The sequence below is a fragment of the Mustela nigripes genome, chromosome 7 (genome assembly GCF_022355385.1).
Source record: "Mustela nigripes isolate SB6536 chromosome 7, MUSNIG.SB6536, whole genome shotgun sequence".
Lineage (NCBI taxonomy): Eukaryota > Metazoa > Chordata > Mammalia > Carnivora > Mustelidae > Mustela > Mustela nigripes.
In genome coordinates, this window is record NC_081563.1 from 115,583,584 (window position 1) to 115,601,060 (window position 17,477).

Consider the following 17,477-nt stretch of genomic DNA (forward strand, 5'->3'; position numbering starts at 1 on the left):
TTATGGGGGTTAAGCAAAATCGAAACTCATAGCTCAAGCCGTGAGGAAGGGAGAATTAAGCACCAAAGCTGTCCACAGGAAATTTCTTTTTTTTCTGCTCTTTCTTTTTCCTCCTCCCCTGTCCTCTTCCTTCCTCTTCTCTGTGTTTCTCTGTCTCTCTCTACCGCCTTTTCCCTCTCTCCCCTCAGCCTTGCTTTTAAGTCCTCCCAAGTAATTAAATTAGTCCTACCTGGGTTATCCAGGATAATCTGCCTTACATTAAGTCATCTCATTATGGACTTTAATTATATCTGAAAACGCCCTTCAGATCAACACCTAGGTTAGCATCTGATGAAATAACAGGATTGTAGCCTACCTAAGCTGACACACTAGGGGGAAAAAAAACCCACAATACTCATCCCATCCCCATGTAACAAGACTGTTCACTGGCCTTAAAGTCAACCCAACCCCTGACACCAGGAATTCACTATTACCCCTGAAAATGATTTCCCCCCTATTTCAAAATTTAGGGATCATCAGAATCAGCTTGCTTTTACTTGGCAATGCTATCAGGACACAGTAGTTTTTCCCAGCACTACTGGTGCTTTCTACCATAACATAATCTATAAAAATCTTGATCATAGTGACATCACAGAACATCACATATGCCCAATACATTGTTGACATTATGCTGATTAAACTCAATGAGCAGGAATTAACAAGCATTTAAAGGCATTTGTAAAATACATATGAGGAAGAAGGTGAGATACAATCTCATAAAAGCCCAGGTCCCCAGCACTTTGATGAAGTCTCTGCAAGTACAAAAAGGCACAAAGCTTCATGGTCCATTTTAATTTTTAAGGTAATATGTACCACAATTAAAAGTGTTATTCTGATGCACTTACTGAGCAACTCTTAAGGAATCAGTTTGAGTAGGAATCAGAATGTGGACAGGCTCTCCAGGAAGCAGTGCAAGTTTCTCTACCACTATGTCCTTCTATGACCTAGGTAGAACCCATTATACTTTCAGAGTACCTGTGGCAAATGAGGATGTTTATGGATGCCCTGGCAAGCTCTAATAAGAGAAACAAAGCACAGATCTCTAGAGCACTGGAGAAAAGCCCTATCCTGGTCTGCAGATAACCGTTTTAATTTTGAGAAACAGCTCCTTGTCTTGCTACTGAGTCCTAGTAAAGATGAATATCTAAGCATGGGGCATCAAAAAACCATGCAATCTGAGATGTCCTTCATGGCCCACATATCAAGTTTCTTGATAGGCTGTCTTACACTGATTTTCAAATGCAAACTAAACTTGATTTCTTGAGATAACCCCCCAGTTAATCAAGATGTATTATCCTTTGTATACATTTAAATCTGTACTGAAGTCACTTAGATGCTGTTGAGGATTTTGGTCTCTAGGTTCACGATAAATTGCTCTGTAGTATTGATCCTAATCTGGGTTTTGTATTAGGGTAAGGCTGGCTTCATTGAAGGACTTGGTAAGTATTCTCTCCCCTTCAATTTTCTGGGATAGCATGAGTATAATATGGTGTTTGGTGATGAAGCAATCTAAGTCTAAAGTTTTCTGTGCACTGAGGTTTTTATCTACAAATTCAGTATCTTTAATAGATACAGGGCTTTTCAGATTATCTATTTCTTCTGGAGAAGCTTTGGTAGTTTGTGTCTTTTAAGAAATTTGTTCCTTTTATCTAAGTTGTAGAAATTAATTGGCATAAAGTCATTCATAATATTTCCTTCTTATTCTTATAATACCTGTAAAGTCTGTAATGCTATCACCCCTCATTCCTGATACTGGTCATTTGTGTCTTCTCCCTCTTTTTCTGAATCTACCTGACTAGAGTTTTATCAACTGTATTAATCTTCTAAAAGAACTGGCTTCTGACTTCATTGGGTTTTTTTAATGTTTTTCAGTTTTTATCTTATTAATTTTTATCCTAATCTTAATTACTTCCTTGTTTTGTTTTTATTTATTTTTTTAAAGATTTATTTATGAGAGAGAGACCACACACGAGCAGGGTGAGGGGCAGAGGAAGAGGGAGAGAGACCCTCAAGAAGGCTCCGTGCTGTGCACAAAGCCCAACAAGGCACTCGATTCCAGGACCCTTATATCAAGACCCGATCTGAAATCAAGAGTCAGACGCCCAAAGGACTGAGCCACCCAGGTGCCCCGCTTGCTTTGTTTTCAGTTGACATCTCCTATTCAAGCTTCTTATGATGGATGCTGAAGTCTGATGTGCACTTTAAGGAGAAGGACTCAAGCACATTTCCTCTTCCCCACTGGCTGACATTCAAGGCAAGTGTGGCTCTGAATAGGTGGTTATTGTGAATGGCCTGCCTCCCTCATTTTCTCCTGAGAACATCTCCGCTTGGAGGGACCCTGGGCTTGTCAGGGGCCAGTTCCCGCCCCCTACTGGTTCAGAGAGTTCATGGTTATGGTGAGACCTGCAGTCTTCACTCCCCCTGGTGGAGCAACGCCAGCTCACTGAAAATCTATGTTAATTGCCATACATGCCCATGAGTCTTTAGTGGCCTCTCTGAAATATGAGAGGAAATGGCCACTGAACAAGACAGGCTCACAGAGCTCAGGGTGAAGGGTAAGGGCTGTGGGTGAATTTATCTAGATGATACACAGGCCACAGAGCCAGATAGCCTGAGTTTGAATCCTGGATCCACGCTTACCAGCTGTGTGTCCTTGGGCAAGTAACTCCATCTTTCTGTCTCAGGATTTGCATCTGTGAAGTTCAGCAATAACAACGCAGCCCTCCAGGGCTATTGGATTAATGAAATTAATCTACAACGAATGCTTAGAGCAGAGCCTGGCACAGAGTTGGGGCTCAACACAAGTCCACTGTTGCTCTTCCTGCCTCTCCTTTCAATGCCAGTGGGGGCCGTGGGATAGTGCTGGGGAACAGAGTGGGGTGTGGGAGGAGGAGGTAGATGGGGACCCGAGTGATGGCTCCGCTGATCTCCCTTCTGTGAGTCTGGCTGCCTTGTTCCTGCCCCAGCCTCACCTGTCCTGCTGGTGACTTCAGGGATTTTATTCAACTTCTCTGTGCCTCTGCAAAGGGAGGCCAATTATAACATGATCTCCCTCAAAGGGCTGTGTGGAGGATTAAAGAATCCATTACACGTAAAGCACTGAGACTGCCCTCTGAGCACAGTCAGCTCTCAACAAATGTGGTCTGGCATCATCTTCCTAATTCAGCTACATGGCTCTCAGGCACCCCGTGCAGCAGACTCACCCAGAAGCTCAGTTCCAGCTCCCACCTCCAGAGACAGACTTAAGTCCTCAGGGGTGGCCCAGGAATCTGCATTTCTACAAGCCCCACTTGTCCTCCTGAAAGCACTGCAGGGTACCCAGAAACTCCAACTTTTCCACGTTCCCTTCCCTGCTTCAGGCCACACCAGAGCTAGAACCTCATCATCCTTTGTCCAACCCGATGGTCCATTCAGAAGGCACCCCACTCCCCTCACCCCCTTTTCCAGGAAGTTTGCCTTTGGGTTAAAGTTCCAGTCTTTAGACCTCTATAATTATTAAAATATACATTTCTACCAAAAAATGGGCTAAATGAATGCCTGTGTGAATAAAGAATTCCATTCCAGGGGCGCCTGGGTGGCTCAGTGGGTTAAGCCGCTGCCTTCAGTTCAGGTGGGTCCTGGGATCTAGTCCCGCATTGGGCTCTCTGCTCAGCAGGGAGCCTGCTTCCTTCTCTCTCTCTCTCTCTCTGCCTGCCTCTCGGTGTACTTGTAATTTCTCTCTGTCAAATAAATAAATAAAATCTTTAAAAAAAAAAAAAGAATTCCATTCCATAGGAGCGTGATTCTCAGTGAACGAAACCAGCCCACCCCACTGAATCAGGTGCAGGAATCTTGCGCCATTCTGCTTTCATCCATTCTGCTTCCCCCTGGAGTTTCAGGACCTCTCCCTTTGGCTGAGGACATGGAGCTGCCTTAGCGCCCAGGGAGTTGCAGTGGGGTAGGGGTGCGGTTGCAGGGTTGGTGGAGGTGGGCACCTCTGCCCAACTATATAGGAGGGTGCTCATGTACAAAAGCCTGCCTGACCTTTGGTTTGGCCAGGGGAAACTCCTGCCTCCTGGACAGGACACCCCCTGTCTGGACACCCCCGCCCCGGAGCTATGACCAGGAGCCTGGGCATGTGGGCTCCAAGATCTGACCCCACAGGTGCAACCCAGCCACACCCGGGTATCTTCCCTTATTCCTCCTATCTGCTGAGCCTTTTCCCACCTCAGGGTCTTTGCCCCTGCCATCCTGTCTACCAGACACACCCTCCGCCATCTATACTCAGTGCAGATTCCATCTCCTCCTGGACTCAGCTCAAAGGTCCCCTTCTTGAGAGACCTTCCCTCCCCATTGCCCAAAGTGGCCTCCCTCCTATTCTCAGTCTTACCCAACTTTTTCCCTTTGATATGATCTGTACTTGTTTCATGTACTGCTTCTGCCGTGTAATGCTTCTGATTCTCTCACCAGACCAGAAGTTGCTGGAGGAGCAGGGTGTCTGTTACTGCCTAGAGCCAAGCACAATGCCTGGCCCATCACAGGCCCACAGGGAGTAATGGTTTGACAGATAAATACATTTTTATCCAAGTCAAACTCCTTGAAAGTCAGCTACCCAGGAGAGCCAGGGCTTTAACTGGCGTCGATGGGTACATCTTAGGAGGAGGATGGAAATCCTACTACTGCGAGCAACATTTTTTAACGAGGTGCATTTTGTTTTTCTGAACAGACAAACCAAAGTTTTTGTCACATTTTCAGAACGCCCTCCCCCAAAAAAGGTGAAGTTTGTTTGAAAGGAAGTTCTTTGAAACAGTAAAGGTGATGGTAACAGATGAGGTTTGGGGGCCCCAGCAGCTCCACCTTCCAAAGGAAGCAACATCTCACTACTGTGGGAAGGGCCCGAGAGCCTGCTGGAGGGGGCAGCTCCCCTCCAGGCTGGGAGCTCCGCAGGCTGCTGCTTTCCTCTCGGTCCCTGTCCCCTCACATGCGTTAGGAAGGTGCAGTGAGATCACCTGCAGAGCCGGCTTCGCACAGTGAACAAGGTCCACCAAATAAATGTCAGCCCACTGCCTTAGAGGTAGCTGCCAGGGATGGAGGATGGGGGTGGGTGACAGGCTCGGGGGAGACGCCACACCAGCTAACCTTTCCTTTCAATGTCCTCCTCAGGGAGGTTGTTTCTCTGACAGCCCCCTCCCCACTGCTCAGATTTTCCCTCACTGGGCCCTCGCAGAGCACCTCTACCTCCCCTTCACAGCCACACGTCATCACCACGTGCTCCCAGCTGGGATGGCTGGAGACTGTCAGCCTCCCCAGAGGAACAGGGGCACCACCAGGACAAGCAACTGCAGGGCTCACCACTGAGCAGTGGCCTCCCACTTCCCTGTCCTGTACTGGGCTTGGAAAGTCCACACCCTCCACCCCGTCATCTCTGTAGATTTGGTGGCCCTGAGAGTCACATCCCGTGATGGGGCAGGACTAACAGCCCGCCCTACTCCCAAGGTCAGACCTTCAAAGAGCAAGGACAACAGGTTTGTTCCTCCCAACAGTGCCCACTCTTCTCCAATTTTCTCGACAAAAAATAACAAAATCCCAACTGGTTACACAAGACCAGGAAGACTGGAAAAGTACATTTCGAGGTAACTGATATTCTACAAACATCCCCAAGGGGAGTGTGAACCCTGCGAGGGCGTCAGTTCCGGCAAGCCATCACCCTGAACGAATGCTTTCGTTCTGATCTCTTACAAAACTGGATGGGAAGTGCCCAAGCATGGCCCCAGGGCCTTGGGAGCTCTGCAAAGGACCCTGCACATTCCCTACAGCCCCAGGAGGAGAGCACAGGGAGTGAGGAGTGCCTTTGTCTCAGAGCTCCTAGCAGCTGAACTGTGGGGCCCGGACCCCCGAAGCCTGTGTGGCTGCAGTGGGAAACTTGAGAGAATTTTGAGTAGAGGCGGGCCCTGATCTGATTAACGTCTTAAAATGATCATGCAGGGGACCCTGGGGCAGCTCAGTTGGTTAAGCATCTGATTCTCGGTTTTGGCTCAGGTCACGATCTCAGGGTCATGAGCTCGAGCCCTGCGTTAGACTCTGTGGAGATTCTACTGGAGATTCTCTTCCTTCCCTCTCCTTCTGCCCCTTTACCCACCTCAAATGAAAATAGATAAATCTTTTTTTAAAATGATTATACAGGCTGTGGTGTGCAAAACAGATTGTAGGTGGGCAAGGGAGAAAGCCACGAAACCAGGTAGGGGCAGCCCAGTGTAATCCAGGGCGATGTGAGGGGGGCTGAGGAGGGGCTGCTGGATGTGGTCAGGTTCTGGAAGTGCTGACAGGGTGGCCTGACAGATGGGTGGTGGGCAAAGTGGGAAGAAGAGTCGAGAAGGACCCCAAGAGCTGGGGCCAGAGCAACTGGATAGTTTGTGGCACTATTTCCTGAGATGGTGAGGACAGGGGGATTTGAACTGAAGTTTCTCCGACCCCCAACTCCAGGGCAGTGAAGTAAACCTAATGCTTTGGCTTCAAGGCTCTCTGTCCGCCTCCTGTAAACCTTATCCATAAACCATCCATCCAACTGTTCATTCATTCATTTGTATCATTTAACACACACTTAACTGCTAACTACCGTGCAGTATACATGGGCAGTACTGGACACGGGAAGATTAATTCGCCTCACACCCTCCCCTACAGAAACTTAAAGTTTGTTAGGCGGTTCAGAGATCAACTGTTCTCACTCATTCATGTGTTCAGTCATTGAGTCACCCAACAAACATTCATTAACACTAATTCCTGGCAAGCAAGCAACATGGTAGGCATTGCGAATGATCTTGACCTTAAGAAAGTCCTAGTCCACCTGGAAAGACTGAAATTAGATATCCTCGTTCATTTACTGTAGGATCCCCAATACCCAGCCTGAGCAGGATCTGGGAGGGGACTCTCACTGGATGACCCAACAGTGGGCTCTAGTGGGCGTATCCAAGCAACACAGCCTCCCTCTGAATCCCTGGCCCCCCCCACAGGGTTCCACCTGCTGCCCTCACCATGTGAGCAAAGCCCAGAGGCAGCTGCCAGCGCCTATCACGACACCTCCCCACAGCATGCTCAGGGCTAACTCTGGTGTCATTCTCCCACAGAAAACCATGAGTCCACTCATTCAGGCAGCCAACCCCGCAACCACCCACCTGGGTACCATATGACTCTTCTTGACAACTGCAGGTCCCAGAACCCAAGATGTGTCCAATCTGGAGGCTCCTGGTCCTCCTCGGCTTGCTTTCGGTGCCCTCAGCACTGCACAAGCAGCCTTGGCATGGTCTGGCCGAGGCCCACATGGACAGACCAGCTCTGGCAAGAAGTAAGCTCACCCCGTGCTCTGCCCACTATCCCAGGGTGGGTGGGGAGGGCATCATCCTGCTGGGTGACCTTGGGTCAGTCACTCCCTCTCTCCCTTTTTCTCTTACACCTCAAGTGTAGAAAACTGAGGTTGAATTGATCATATGCCAGTTCATGGAATGTCATCATTACTGTGAATCGTGGCAAGGCCCTCTTGGGCTTATTCCCCTTTACTGCTTATTCTCATTCCCACTCCTCTTCCTTGGCTCTGTGGTGTGTTTAACACATGTGTTTATATACAATCACATCCTGATACAACATAACAGTGTTTTGATTTGCATAGATGGCATCACCATATAGATCTTGATTTTTACTGTTTTCATTGGACACTGTGCTGTTGACATCTGTTGCTTCATGCTGATAATGAGAAGTCCATGAGACTGGACTCATCACTCCTTGGCCACTTCCCTAGGGATGGACTGCTGAGTCGTCTCATAACTCCCCACTAACATAAGCTACCCTGAGATCAACATCCTTGCATATGTCTCTGTTAGGGGCCGTAGAAGAATGTCTCTGGGAGAGACCCAGAAGTAGAATGCATGGCTAGGCCCTAGGGTGGATATAAACTCAATTTAACGAATGACTGTCAAATTGCTTTCTAGAAGGGCTGTGCTGCTCTATATGGGCTCCAGTGACTAACAAGCATACCCGTCTCCCCAGCCCTGTTTCCCAGAACTGGAGAGGATTCATCTGCCTCAGTCTACTCCAGTGGCCACAGCAAGACACCACAGGCTGGGGGGCTCAAACAACAGACATTTCTTTTCTCAAAATTCTGGGGGCTGGCAGTTCAAAATGAAGGCGCCCACAGGGTTGGCTTCTGATGAAACCCCTCTTCTCTCTTCCTTCTGGCTTGCGGGTCTCTGCCCTCTCCCTGTGTCCTCACATGGACCTTCCTTCCGCGTGTGCTCGGAGAGTGCACTCTGCTGTCTCTCTTTTCTTAGAAGGACACCAGTCTTATCAGATTAGGGCCCCAACCCTAAGACCAGAGCTTAAGCTTCTTTACCTCCTTCAAGGAGGTAAAGTCTCCAAATGCAGTCCTACTGGACGCTAAAACCTCAATATGTTCATTTGGGGGCAGGAGGAGCTACACAATTCCATACGTAACACGGTCTTTCTCCCGTCTGCCAGTCTGAAGTGCATGTGAGTGCTATGGAATTGTCTCAGCTTGACTTCCTCTGATCTGTGGGAAGTTCGAGCCCCTCATCCCAGTTTCATTAGCCATTTGACTTCTTCAAATTCCCTGTCCTCATCTCTTGTCCATGTTTCTCTTTGCTTCCCCAGGGATTTGTTTCTATCCTCTCTGATTTGAGCACTAATTTATTCTTTTTTTTTAAATTTATTTATTTATTTGATAGACAGGGAGCACAAGTAGTCAGAGAGGCAGGCAGGGAGAGAGGAGGAAGCAGACTCCCTGCTGAGCAGAGAGCCCAATGCGGGGCTTGATCCCAGGACCCTGGGACCATGACCTGAACTGAAGGCAGAGGCTTTAACCCACTGAGCCACCCAGGCGCCCCGGCATTAATTTTTTCTTGACGCTGGTCCTTCTTCAGGTCTAACCAGTGCTAACATTTCTCCCAAACTGTCACAGAGTTGTAGATGTAGAATACTCCACTAAGCACAACATTTTCCGGAGGTTTTTGAAATCTTTTTTATCATGTTAAAGAAATCCCCATATTTCTGGTTTTCTGAATTTTTCTTTTTTTATGAATTTTTCTTAATCATAAATCAATACTGGCTTTTAACAAATGTTTTCCTGTCTCTAAAAATTACTCCATTTTTTCTTCTAAATTGTTAATGTGATAAATTGTATGAATAGATTTTTGTCTGTTGAACCCATCCCAGCATTTCTGGAATAAGTTTGATACTTTATAATTTATTAGAATGATATATTTATACTGTACTGTTTTTCTAATGTACTAGAATGTACTTATAATGTAACATACTAAAATATATTTTATAATGTAATGTATTTTTAGAGTTTTTTTAACATATAATGTATTATTTGTATTTTTATAATGTACTATTGGCTACTCAATTTGTTAGCTAAGAATCTTATAGGAATTTAGCCAATTTTTCATACATGAAATCAATGTGGACCTTTTTTCCCTAATACTGATCTGGAAGCTGGGCAAGTTACACTGGCCTCATAAAATGAATCTGGCCCCTTTTTCTTTTTTTTTATCTTTTTCACAATTACCTCTTTATATAAAGTTTGGTAAAACTCTTCCCCAAAACCATAAACATCAAACACTTTGGGGGAATGGAATCTTCAATTAACTATTTCTATTTCTTAAATCTTTTACATTATCACTGTTTCCCATTTCCCTCATCACAACTTGGCATTTTATGGTTTGCCACAAAGGTATCCATTCCATTTAGGTTATGAAATACATTCACGTGTATTTGGGGGTCCAGGCAGCCTCATGGTTGCAATGGGTATAGTTAGAATGCTATTTCATGGGGCCACCCTGGAGATTTAAATGAAGAAAAGCATGGGCCAAATGCTTTTTCAACTGTGAATATATTTATCACTATAACCATGTCCCCTATCAGTTAGGGTACTTAGCTGCACAGAACAGAAAACCCAATTCAATATGGCTGAAAAAAAAACCAAAAACGTTATTTCACATAACCAAAATTCACAGGTAGGACAAACTCCGGGTCTGACTCAAAGTTGCCACCCAGAGCTGGGTTTTACTCATTTTTTTTTTTTTTAAATCTCTGCTATCATCATACTGTCATCCTTAGGCTGCTAGTTCCCAGCAGGGTAGGAAAATGGTGGCCAGTGACCATCAGAGCGACACACTGCCTTGCTCCCTTTCAGTAGGAGACAGAGAAAGAAACTTCCCCTCAAATGTGAAACATAGGATCGTCTGTTTAGTCTGATAAGGCCAACTTGGGTTACATGCCCACTTTAAACCTGAAAGAGTCACTGGGCAAAGACGGCTCAGATAATCAAAGGCCTCATCTGGACAAAGAACTGGACAGAGTGCCTGAACCAAAACAGGGTTCAGATGGGAATGACAGGATGGATGAATGGGAGTATGGATAGACAGAAGAATAGATGGGTAGATATTTGAACAGATGGAAGATGGACAGGAGGTGGATGGATGGATAGATGGATGGATATTAGACAGACGGACAGATGGATGGATATTGGGCTGGCAACTACCAGTCCACGGCTCACAATTTTCCAAGTGTTGCTATTATCATTAGCCAAGAACTACCAAGAGTTCTAGGCATACCTATAGTATCACTCTATCTTTGAAACTAGTCAATGTATATCTCTCTTACTAGACAGGAAACTGTTCTGCGTCTTTGGTATGCACCACAAGGCCTGATACCCAATAGATGTTCAATAATGTTCTTTTTTTGGATAAATGATATTTATCCAATTCTGTTTGGACAACTTATCTCAACTTAAAAGAATTTTGTGAGATATGCATTATTACTGCCCCCATTATACAGTTGAGGAAATCAAGACCCAGGAAGGTGGCAGCATTTCAACCCAGATCTAGGACTCCAAACATACTTTCTTCTTTGCAGGCAACAGAAACAGGGGATAATGAGGGACAACCATGGTTTCTGCTGCTCTGCAGTGTGGGTTCTGATTCCAGGGAGGGGGAAGTCAGTGAAATACATGTGTCCTGTGGTATGCTTAGAGGTTCACCAGAACTGGACCCCAACCTAGCATCAAGACAGGCAGGATTTCAGTGCGCCTGGTACTTGAAAATCCCTTCCTTTTCGGAGTTCGTTCTCTGCTGGGACCTCTGCTTAGTCCTGCTGCTGATTCCGGGCACAGGGTAGGAGAAATTACATTCATTCTCTTCCTAGTTGTTCTCTCCAAGCAACATTTACTGTGATATACATGCTGTACACTAGGTTCTATGGCCCGGATTCAGAGATCGCACTGGGCAGGCTTCCCACCATTACATTTCCTGTGAGCCGCTGTTGTTGGCCTCAGCCCTGAAAAGCACCACTTTCCAGATGAGACATGTGGGTTTCCGTGTAGAGGGTGGAGTTGAGGAGTGACAAGCACCCATCACTCAGCAAGAAGCAGATGCAGCAGCCCACACACAACCTAGGCTTCTTGACTCCAAACCCCCTACCTTGTCCACAACACTGTGCAATGTCACTGGTCCCTTGTCCATTTCCAGTTATTGCCCAGGGCCTCATGAAGCACAACGCAGAGGGTCGAATCCAGAACCTCCGCCTCATGGACAGTCTGAATGCCTCAGGGCAGATGGCCCCAGGGATGGTGGGCCGGCTAATAAATGGTATGAACCTCCAGAAACAGCAAGAAAGCAGGTGAGCCCCTGAACCCCATCTCTGGCCCTAGGACTCTCTATAAAGCTCTGGGTCAGAGAGCAGAGCTCAGGACGTGGGGGCACACGGCTGTGAAAGGGGAAAGCAGGAAGACTGGAAGAAGGGGATGAACGGCCCGATGCAAGACCGAGTGGGGGGCCCAATATGAGAGGTCATTTGGGGAGGAAGCGTAACAGGGTGATCAAAGCAAAGCCAGGAAGAAAAGTTCCTGCACTTAAATCCTGGGTCTGCCACCAACCTTGGGGAAATGGCCTGAGCACTCAAGCCTTATCTACAACATGGGTGCCCAGAGCACAGCCTGGATCAACGTCTGGGGTGCCAAAGGAACCCAGGACTAGAGTCTGACATTGGAATCCCACTCTGTGGCTTGATAGCTGTGTGACTCTAGATAAGGTGTTTGAGGTCTCTGAGCTTCAGCCTTAAGCCCTCATCAGTAAAAAGGGTGAAATAACTGTCCCTGGATCAGGGCCTTAGGAGCTTTCTCTGTCACACACAGTAGATGTGTAGACCTTGGGCACTCCAATTAGCCCAACAGAGCAGGACCGGCTGCTCGACCATACTTCCACTCCTTCCTCTGGAGGGCAGGGCCTCCTCAGCCTCCCAGGCCCCTAGCCCCTCCACTGCAGCAACCCGTTTCCTGCCTGCTATGCCCTTAAGCTCCCTTCTCTCTCATTCCGCCCCTCAGTCCTGCCCTTCTAATGAGCCCTCGTACTTGCTGGCAGGGTTTCCCTGGATGTCTGCAGCCACAACACTTCCCACCTTCCATTCTGTTAATAATAGTTGTTACAAGCATTCATTGTACACCTGCTGGGTACCAGGACCTGGGCTGGGTCCTTGGAATACAGCTATGAACAGGACATAGGGTCACTGCCTTTTTGGATCTTATATCCTAGTTATTTAAGTCACAAAAGTAAATAATTTCAGGTACAGGGAAATGTTCTGAAGACAGCTTTAGCAAGGTAAGAGTGGGGCTGATCAGGAAGACCTTTCTAAAGAGATAATCCCTAGGAAGAATGAAGGGAAGGGAGCAAACCACATGAAGGACATAGGAGGGCAGTAAGTGCAAAGGCTGAGGCAGGAAAGAGACTGGTGTGTCTGAGAATGAGAAGTCCTGTGTGGCTGGTGGGCAAGGCAGAGGGTCGTAGAAGGTGCGGCAGTGGAGGCAGGTAGGGCCAGACCCTGCAGGTCTTAGGGGTCACAGTGTGGAGTTCAGCTTTTATTCCAAGAGCAGTGAGAAACCCAGGGAGAGTGTTAAGTAATAAGGCTGCCTCTTGGCTGCCGCATGGAGAATAGTTTGTAGAGAGACCAAGTTCATGGTAAGGAGCCCAAGAACATCTCCAGGCGAGAAGCGATGGTAGCCTGGTCCAGGTGAAAGGGACAGGAGGAGTGGGAAGTTGCCAGACTCTGGGTAGATTTTGTAAGCAGAGCCAGCATGATTCACTGTTGGGTTGAATGTGAAGGGGAGGGATGGAGAAAGCCAAGAAGGCTCCCAGGGCTTGGGCCGGGGGACCTGAGCAGGTGGTGGTCCCTGTGCTAGGAGGCAGTGGTTGGGTCTGAGAACAGCCCCCGTGTGGGTCTGCAGCTGGCTGTGGGTTGCACACGTTCGTGGTGTGGAGCTGTGAAGGGCCCTCTGGGACAACGTGCAGCCCTAGGCTCCTGCAGGTGGCTCTTGCCCTCCGAGCATCTTTAAAAGGATCTGACTCAACTCCCCCCCCCCCCACCCAGGCCCTTTTCATAAACAGCATGCCAGCCTTTCTTGTCAGCCTGAGAACCTGATGTCTGAGCTCCCTCCCACTCAAAGGGCCTCTGCTCTTTCCTTCTCTAGTGCCAACATCACCAACATTCAGCTAGACTACAGTGGGATCCGGATATCTTTCCATAAGGAGTGGTTCTCAGCAAACATCTTACTTGAATTTGACATTGACTTGAGACTGTGAGTCATACAGCAGCAGGGTCGGTGGGGTGCTGTTCCTCCTCAGTGGGAATCTGGGAGTTGGGGGGATGTGGAATTTGGCAACCTGGGGAACCTAGATCTTTATGACTCCCACCTGGTTCAAATTCTGTTTCTGAACTCACTCACTATGTGACCCTGGGCAGGTCACTTTACATCTCCGAGCCCCAGTTTCTTCAGCTGAAATGTGGGTGGCAATCCCTGGTCATTTGCTCATTTAAGCCTATGTGAGTTCATTACATTGATTTTTTAAAAAAGAGAGAAACACTTAAATTATATCATCACCTTCCCTCCATCTGCTCAGACTATCCTTTACCATCAGCTGCCCCCAAGAAAACGGGAGATGACAGCTAAACGGTACAGACTTTTTAAATAAGATAAACTCTACTTCTGAATATCGAAAGGCCCCTTAGCTGGTCTGTCTAAAGGATTTTCAGAAGTCACTCTGCCTAACAGCATTTTCTCCTTGGTCACTGGTTGCGGGAGTCAACAGGCCGGGCTGGTTTATTGAAAGAGTCACTCTTCCCTTTGTGTGGGCTGTTTCCACCACCTCCTCTCTGTTTCCTGCCCTTTCCCTCCTCCTCCTCTCTCTCGTCCCCAGGTCCTTCAATAACAAGATTATAAAGACACATGCAAGCATGAACCTGGTTGTGGAGTTCTGGCTGGAGAAAGACGAGTTCGGCCGGAGGCATCTGGTGATAGGCCATTGCTCTGTAGAGCCGAGCAGCATCCACACGACAGTCCTAACAGAGTAAGATCCCAGCTGCCCTCCACTGGGCTGGGCCCCTTCCTGCCTAGCCTTAGCTGTGGCCATGCGGCTCTACCACCTCCTGGATGAGCCCAACACAGGTCTCACCCTTTCCCCAGGACCTACTTCTCTTCCTGAGTCAGCATCCCAGTGACGGCCCAGCCAACCTCCCAGGAGCCAAATTCTTTGTCCTCCTCACGCCCAGCTGCCCACCTTCACTGGCTCCCATCAATGACCTACTGGCAGCCCCCGCTTGTCTCCTCTCTCTCCATCCCCACAGCTACTACCCCAGCTCCTAGACCACTCTGTGGACTACTGCAGGAGCCAAGCTGGGTTTCCCAGACTCAGAACTCACCTCCTTCACTCCATTCTTCCACTGGGCAGAATTAACTTTCTAGCACAGAAACGGGGTCATGTCTCCTAGCTCCTCCTCCAAACTCTCCAGTGGTTCTCCAAAGCCCTCTGAATGAAGAGCAAACTCCTGGATGTCAGTCAGGACCCCACTTGTCCTCTCAGCTGCCCCATCCTATAGCCCTTTGCCCTCTTGTGTTGCTGAAGGGCCTAACCCTCTATCAACACACCATGGATTTTCATACCACCGTGCCTTTGCACATGCTGATTCTTTTGGTTGGAATGCCCTTCCCTTCTTCTCTAGAACTCTTCTTCATCACTCATTCATTCAACAACTACTGATTGAGAACCTACTATGAGCCAGACATGGCATGCCTGATGCTAGAAATACAGTTGTGAATAAGATAGAAAAAAAAAAAAGAGAACTATTTGTAGGGCATATTAATTAATAGAGTATAATAGGTTTATATACTGGCTGACTAAGTCTATCAACTCAGCAGAATGTGAGACTCCTGAGGGCAAGATTTGGGTGTGATTTCTCCCTGCAATTCCAGAATGCTGAAAGCAACTAGGTCTTCAGTGGGTGTCCATTTACTTACTCATCAGACATTCACTAAATGCCTAAATCATGCCAGGCATTCAAGGCTAGGACAGTGCAGAGGAAGGTCTGAACTCTGGAGCTCTACTGACCTGGTTCTAATTTAATCCACACTTACTGGCTGTGTGACCTTAAGCAAATCACATCACCTCTCTGAGTTGCCCCTTCAACTACTGACAGCAATGCCTCTAGTATAGGGCTGTCTTAGGATGACTGTGTAAGGTGTACTCACTGCCTAGCGCCTGGCATTGGTAAAGCACGGATTTATCTGTTCTGTATATCTACCTTCTTTCTAGAGATATCTCACCAAAGATGAAACATTTTCTCCGCAACTTCAGGGAGAACTTGGCAAAAGTTATCCCACACCTGGTGGAAAGTCAGGTAAGTTTGAGAAAAATATTGTCCCCTGGGGTATCTTTGCGTCTGCGGGTCAGGACATACATACTGGCAATTCAGAAAAAGAGTTTCCAATCTTGGGCTTTAGGACCTGAAAATTTTCCATTAAAAATTTCAGTTTGTTATCTACTGGCTTGGGTGTCCTTGGCAAGGGACTCAGCCTCCCCGCACCTCAATTTGCCCATCTGTAGCATGGGAGTCCCTGCAGTTCCTGTCATAGAGTCGTCACAAGGATTAGGGCAGCGGAAGTGCTGTGCACGGCATCCCGCCGGTGCTCAATACAAGGGAGCTGCTCTTGCTATGACTCCCTCTGGAAATCCAATGAGGCCTAAGCTTCCAGCCGCAGGCTCTCTAGCTTTCTTTTCCTAAGTCCTGGCCTGACCCCTCTCTCTGTGTTGGTGGCCCAGGTGTGTCCTCTGATCAGTGAAATCCTCAAACAGCTGGACGTGAAACTGTTGAAGAGCCTCATGGGTGAGTGTCCATGTCCGTCCAGGGAGGACTCAGGATTGGTAAAGGGAGGAGGTGTCCTAGTGCAGCTCCCAGTGAGGCCTGTGGAGGGGTGTCTTCCTGTGCTTTGAGCACACTTAGAGGGGACCATATGATGATGACTGTTCCTGTCCCCCGAGAGAGCTAGGACAGCAGAGGGCATGCCTACCAGCTGTGCCCCGCCAGTCATCCAAATCTCCAGATTACCAGAAACTGCAGCTCCTCCCAAGATCTCCATTCAGTCCTTTAGGGATCACTGTACCCCACCCCGAAACTGAGACCACCCTCCATTTGCAGAGAGACACTGTTCCCCCCTTCACGGAGCTCACAGTCTAGTGAGGGAATAAGCGCATAACTACTTACCATCTGGAAAGAATGTTAAACCAAGTAGCTCAGTCACTGGCCCTAGGTTGGCATGGGTGGATGAGAGTCCCCTGCAGGGCCTGGGCGGACAGTCACCCTAGTGACTGATGCTGCCTCTTCTCCTTACAGAACAGGCTGCTGCTCACAAATTCAACCAACTATGAGTCCAGCCCACTGACCTGGAAGGAGGTTCCACACCTTGGGACTTTAAGTCTTCCTCAGAGTGGGCCTTCCACTGCCCCCAAACACCTTTACCGCAGGCCCTGTGGCGGCCTGTCCTGTCCCATAATAAACGCTAACTCTAAAGAGTACAGAGGTGCCCCTTCTTGGGCCCGGAGTTTGGTGTTCCAGAAGTCAGACTTGATGAAGGATCCATACTAACTATGCCTGGGTTTGCTCATCAGTCTAGAAACGCCAGAGAAAATACTGTGTTTTCCTGTAACTGGCAGTGAGAAGCCCATCTCTAGGTTTGCTCATCAATGCAGGGAGGGCCCTGTTGAGAGTTCCCATTCCCTTTTAGCCCATATTTGTTGAGTACCTACTATGTGCCAACTGCTTTGCCAGGCTTCAGTGGAGTGTAGGGGAAGGATGACAGTGGAAAGTGTAAATGTTGGCACTGAACAGATCTGAGTTCAAATTCAGTTCAGCCCAATGAGAAGTCCTGTGTGGGTATGAACCCTGTGCCTCAGAATGACCACTGATCCCTGGCCCCCAGGACAGGGCTGGCCCAGAGTGGAAGTGCAGCAAGTGCCTGTGAAGGTGGGTGATTCTGGTTTGAGGACTCACTGGCTGTGCTGGGGACAAGGCAACTTCCCTTCAGGTCTCCCTCACCCACATAGCGGGGATAGAGATCTTCCAGG

General features: G+C 48.0%; 1 protein-coding gene across 1 annotated transcript; it reads left to right on the plus strand.

The window, feature by feature from the left end:
* The first annotated feature begins 7,239 nt into the window (after positions 1 to 7,239).
* Positions 7,240 to 16,781, plus strand: BPIFA3 (BPI fold containing family A member 3). Its single transcript, XM_059407688.1, has 7 exons — positions 7,240 to 7,360; positions 11,556 to 11,706; positions 13,550 to 13,657; positions 14,277 to 14,426; positions 15,669 to 15,753; positions 16,176 to 16,239; positions 16,747 to 16,781. The coding sequence occupies exons 1-7, from the start codon at positions 7,240 to 7,242 to the stop codon at positions 16,779 to 16,781; spliced, it is 714 nt and encodes a 237-aa protein (XP_059263671.1).
* Positions 16,782 to 17,477: the final 696 nt, after the last annotated feature.

What these genes read in the sequence shown, in the direction of transcription:
- BPIFA3 (XM_059407688.1), top strand. Translation starts at nt 7,240, where the DNA reads ATGTGTCCAATCTGGAGGCTCCTGGTCCTCCTCGGCTTGCTTTCGGTG. An exon ending in TTTGACATTGACTTGAGACT is followed by an intron (nt 13,658 to 14,276) that starts GTGAGTCATACA and finishes TCTCGTCCCCAG; the next exon opens with GTCCTTCAATAACAAGATTA. An exon ending in CACACCTGGTGGAAAGTCAG is followed by an intron (nt 15,754 to 16,175) that starts GTAAGTTTGAGA and finishes TTGGTGGCCCAG; the next exon opens with GTGTGTCCTCTGATCAGTGA.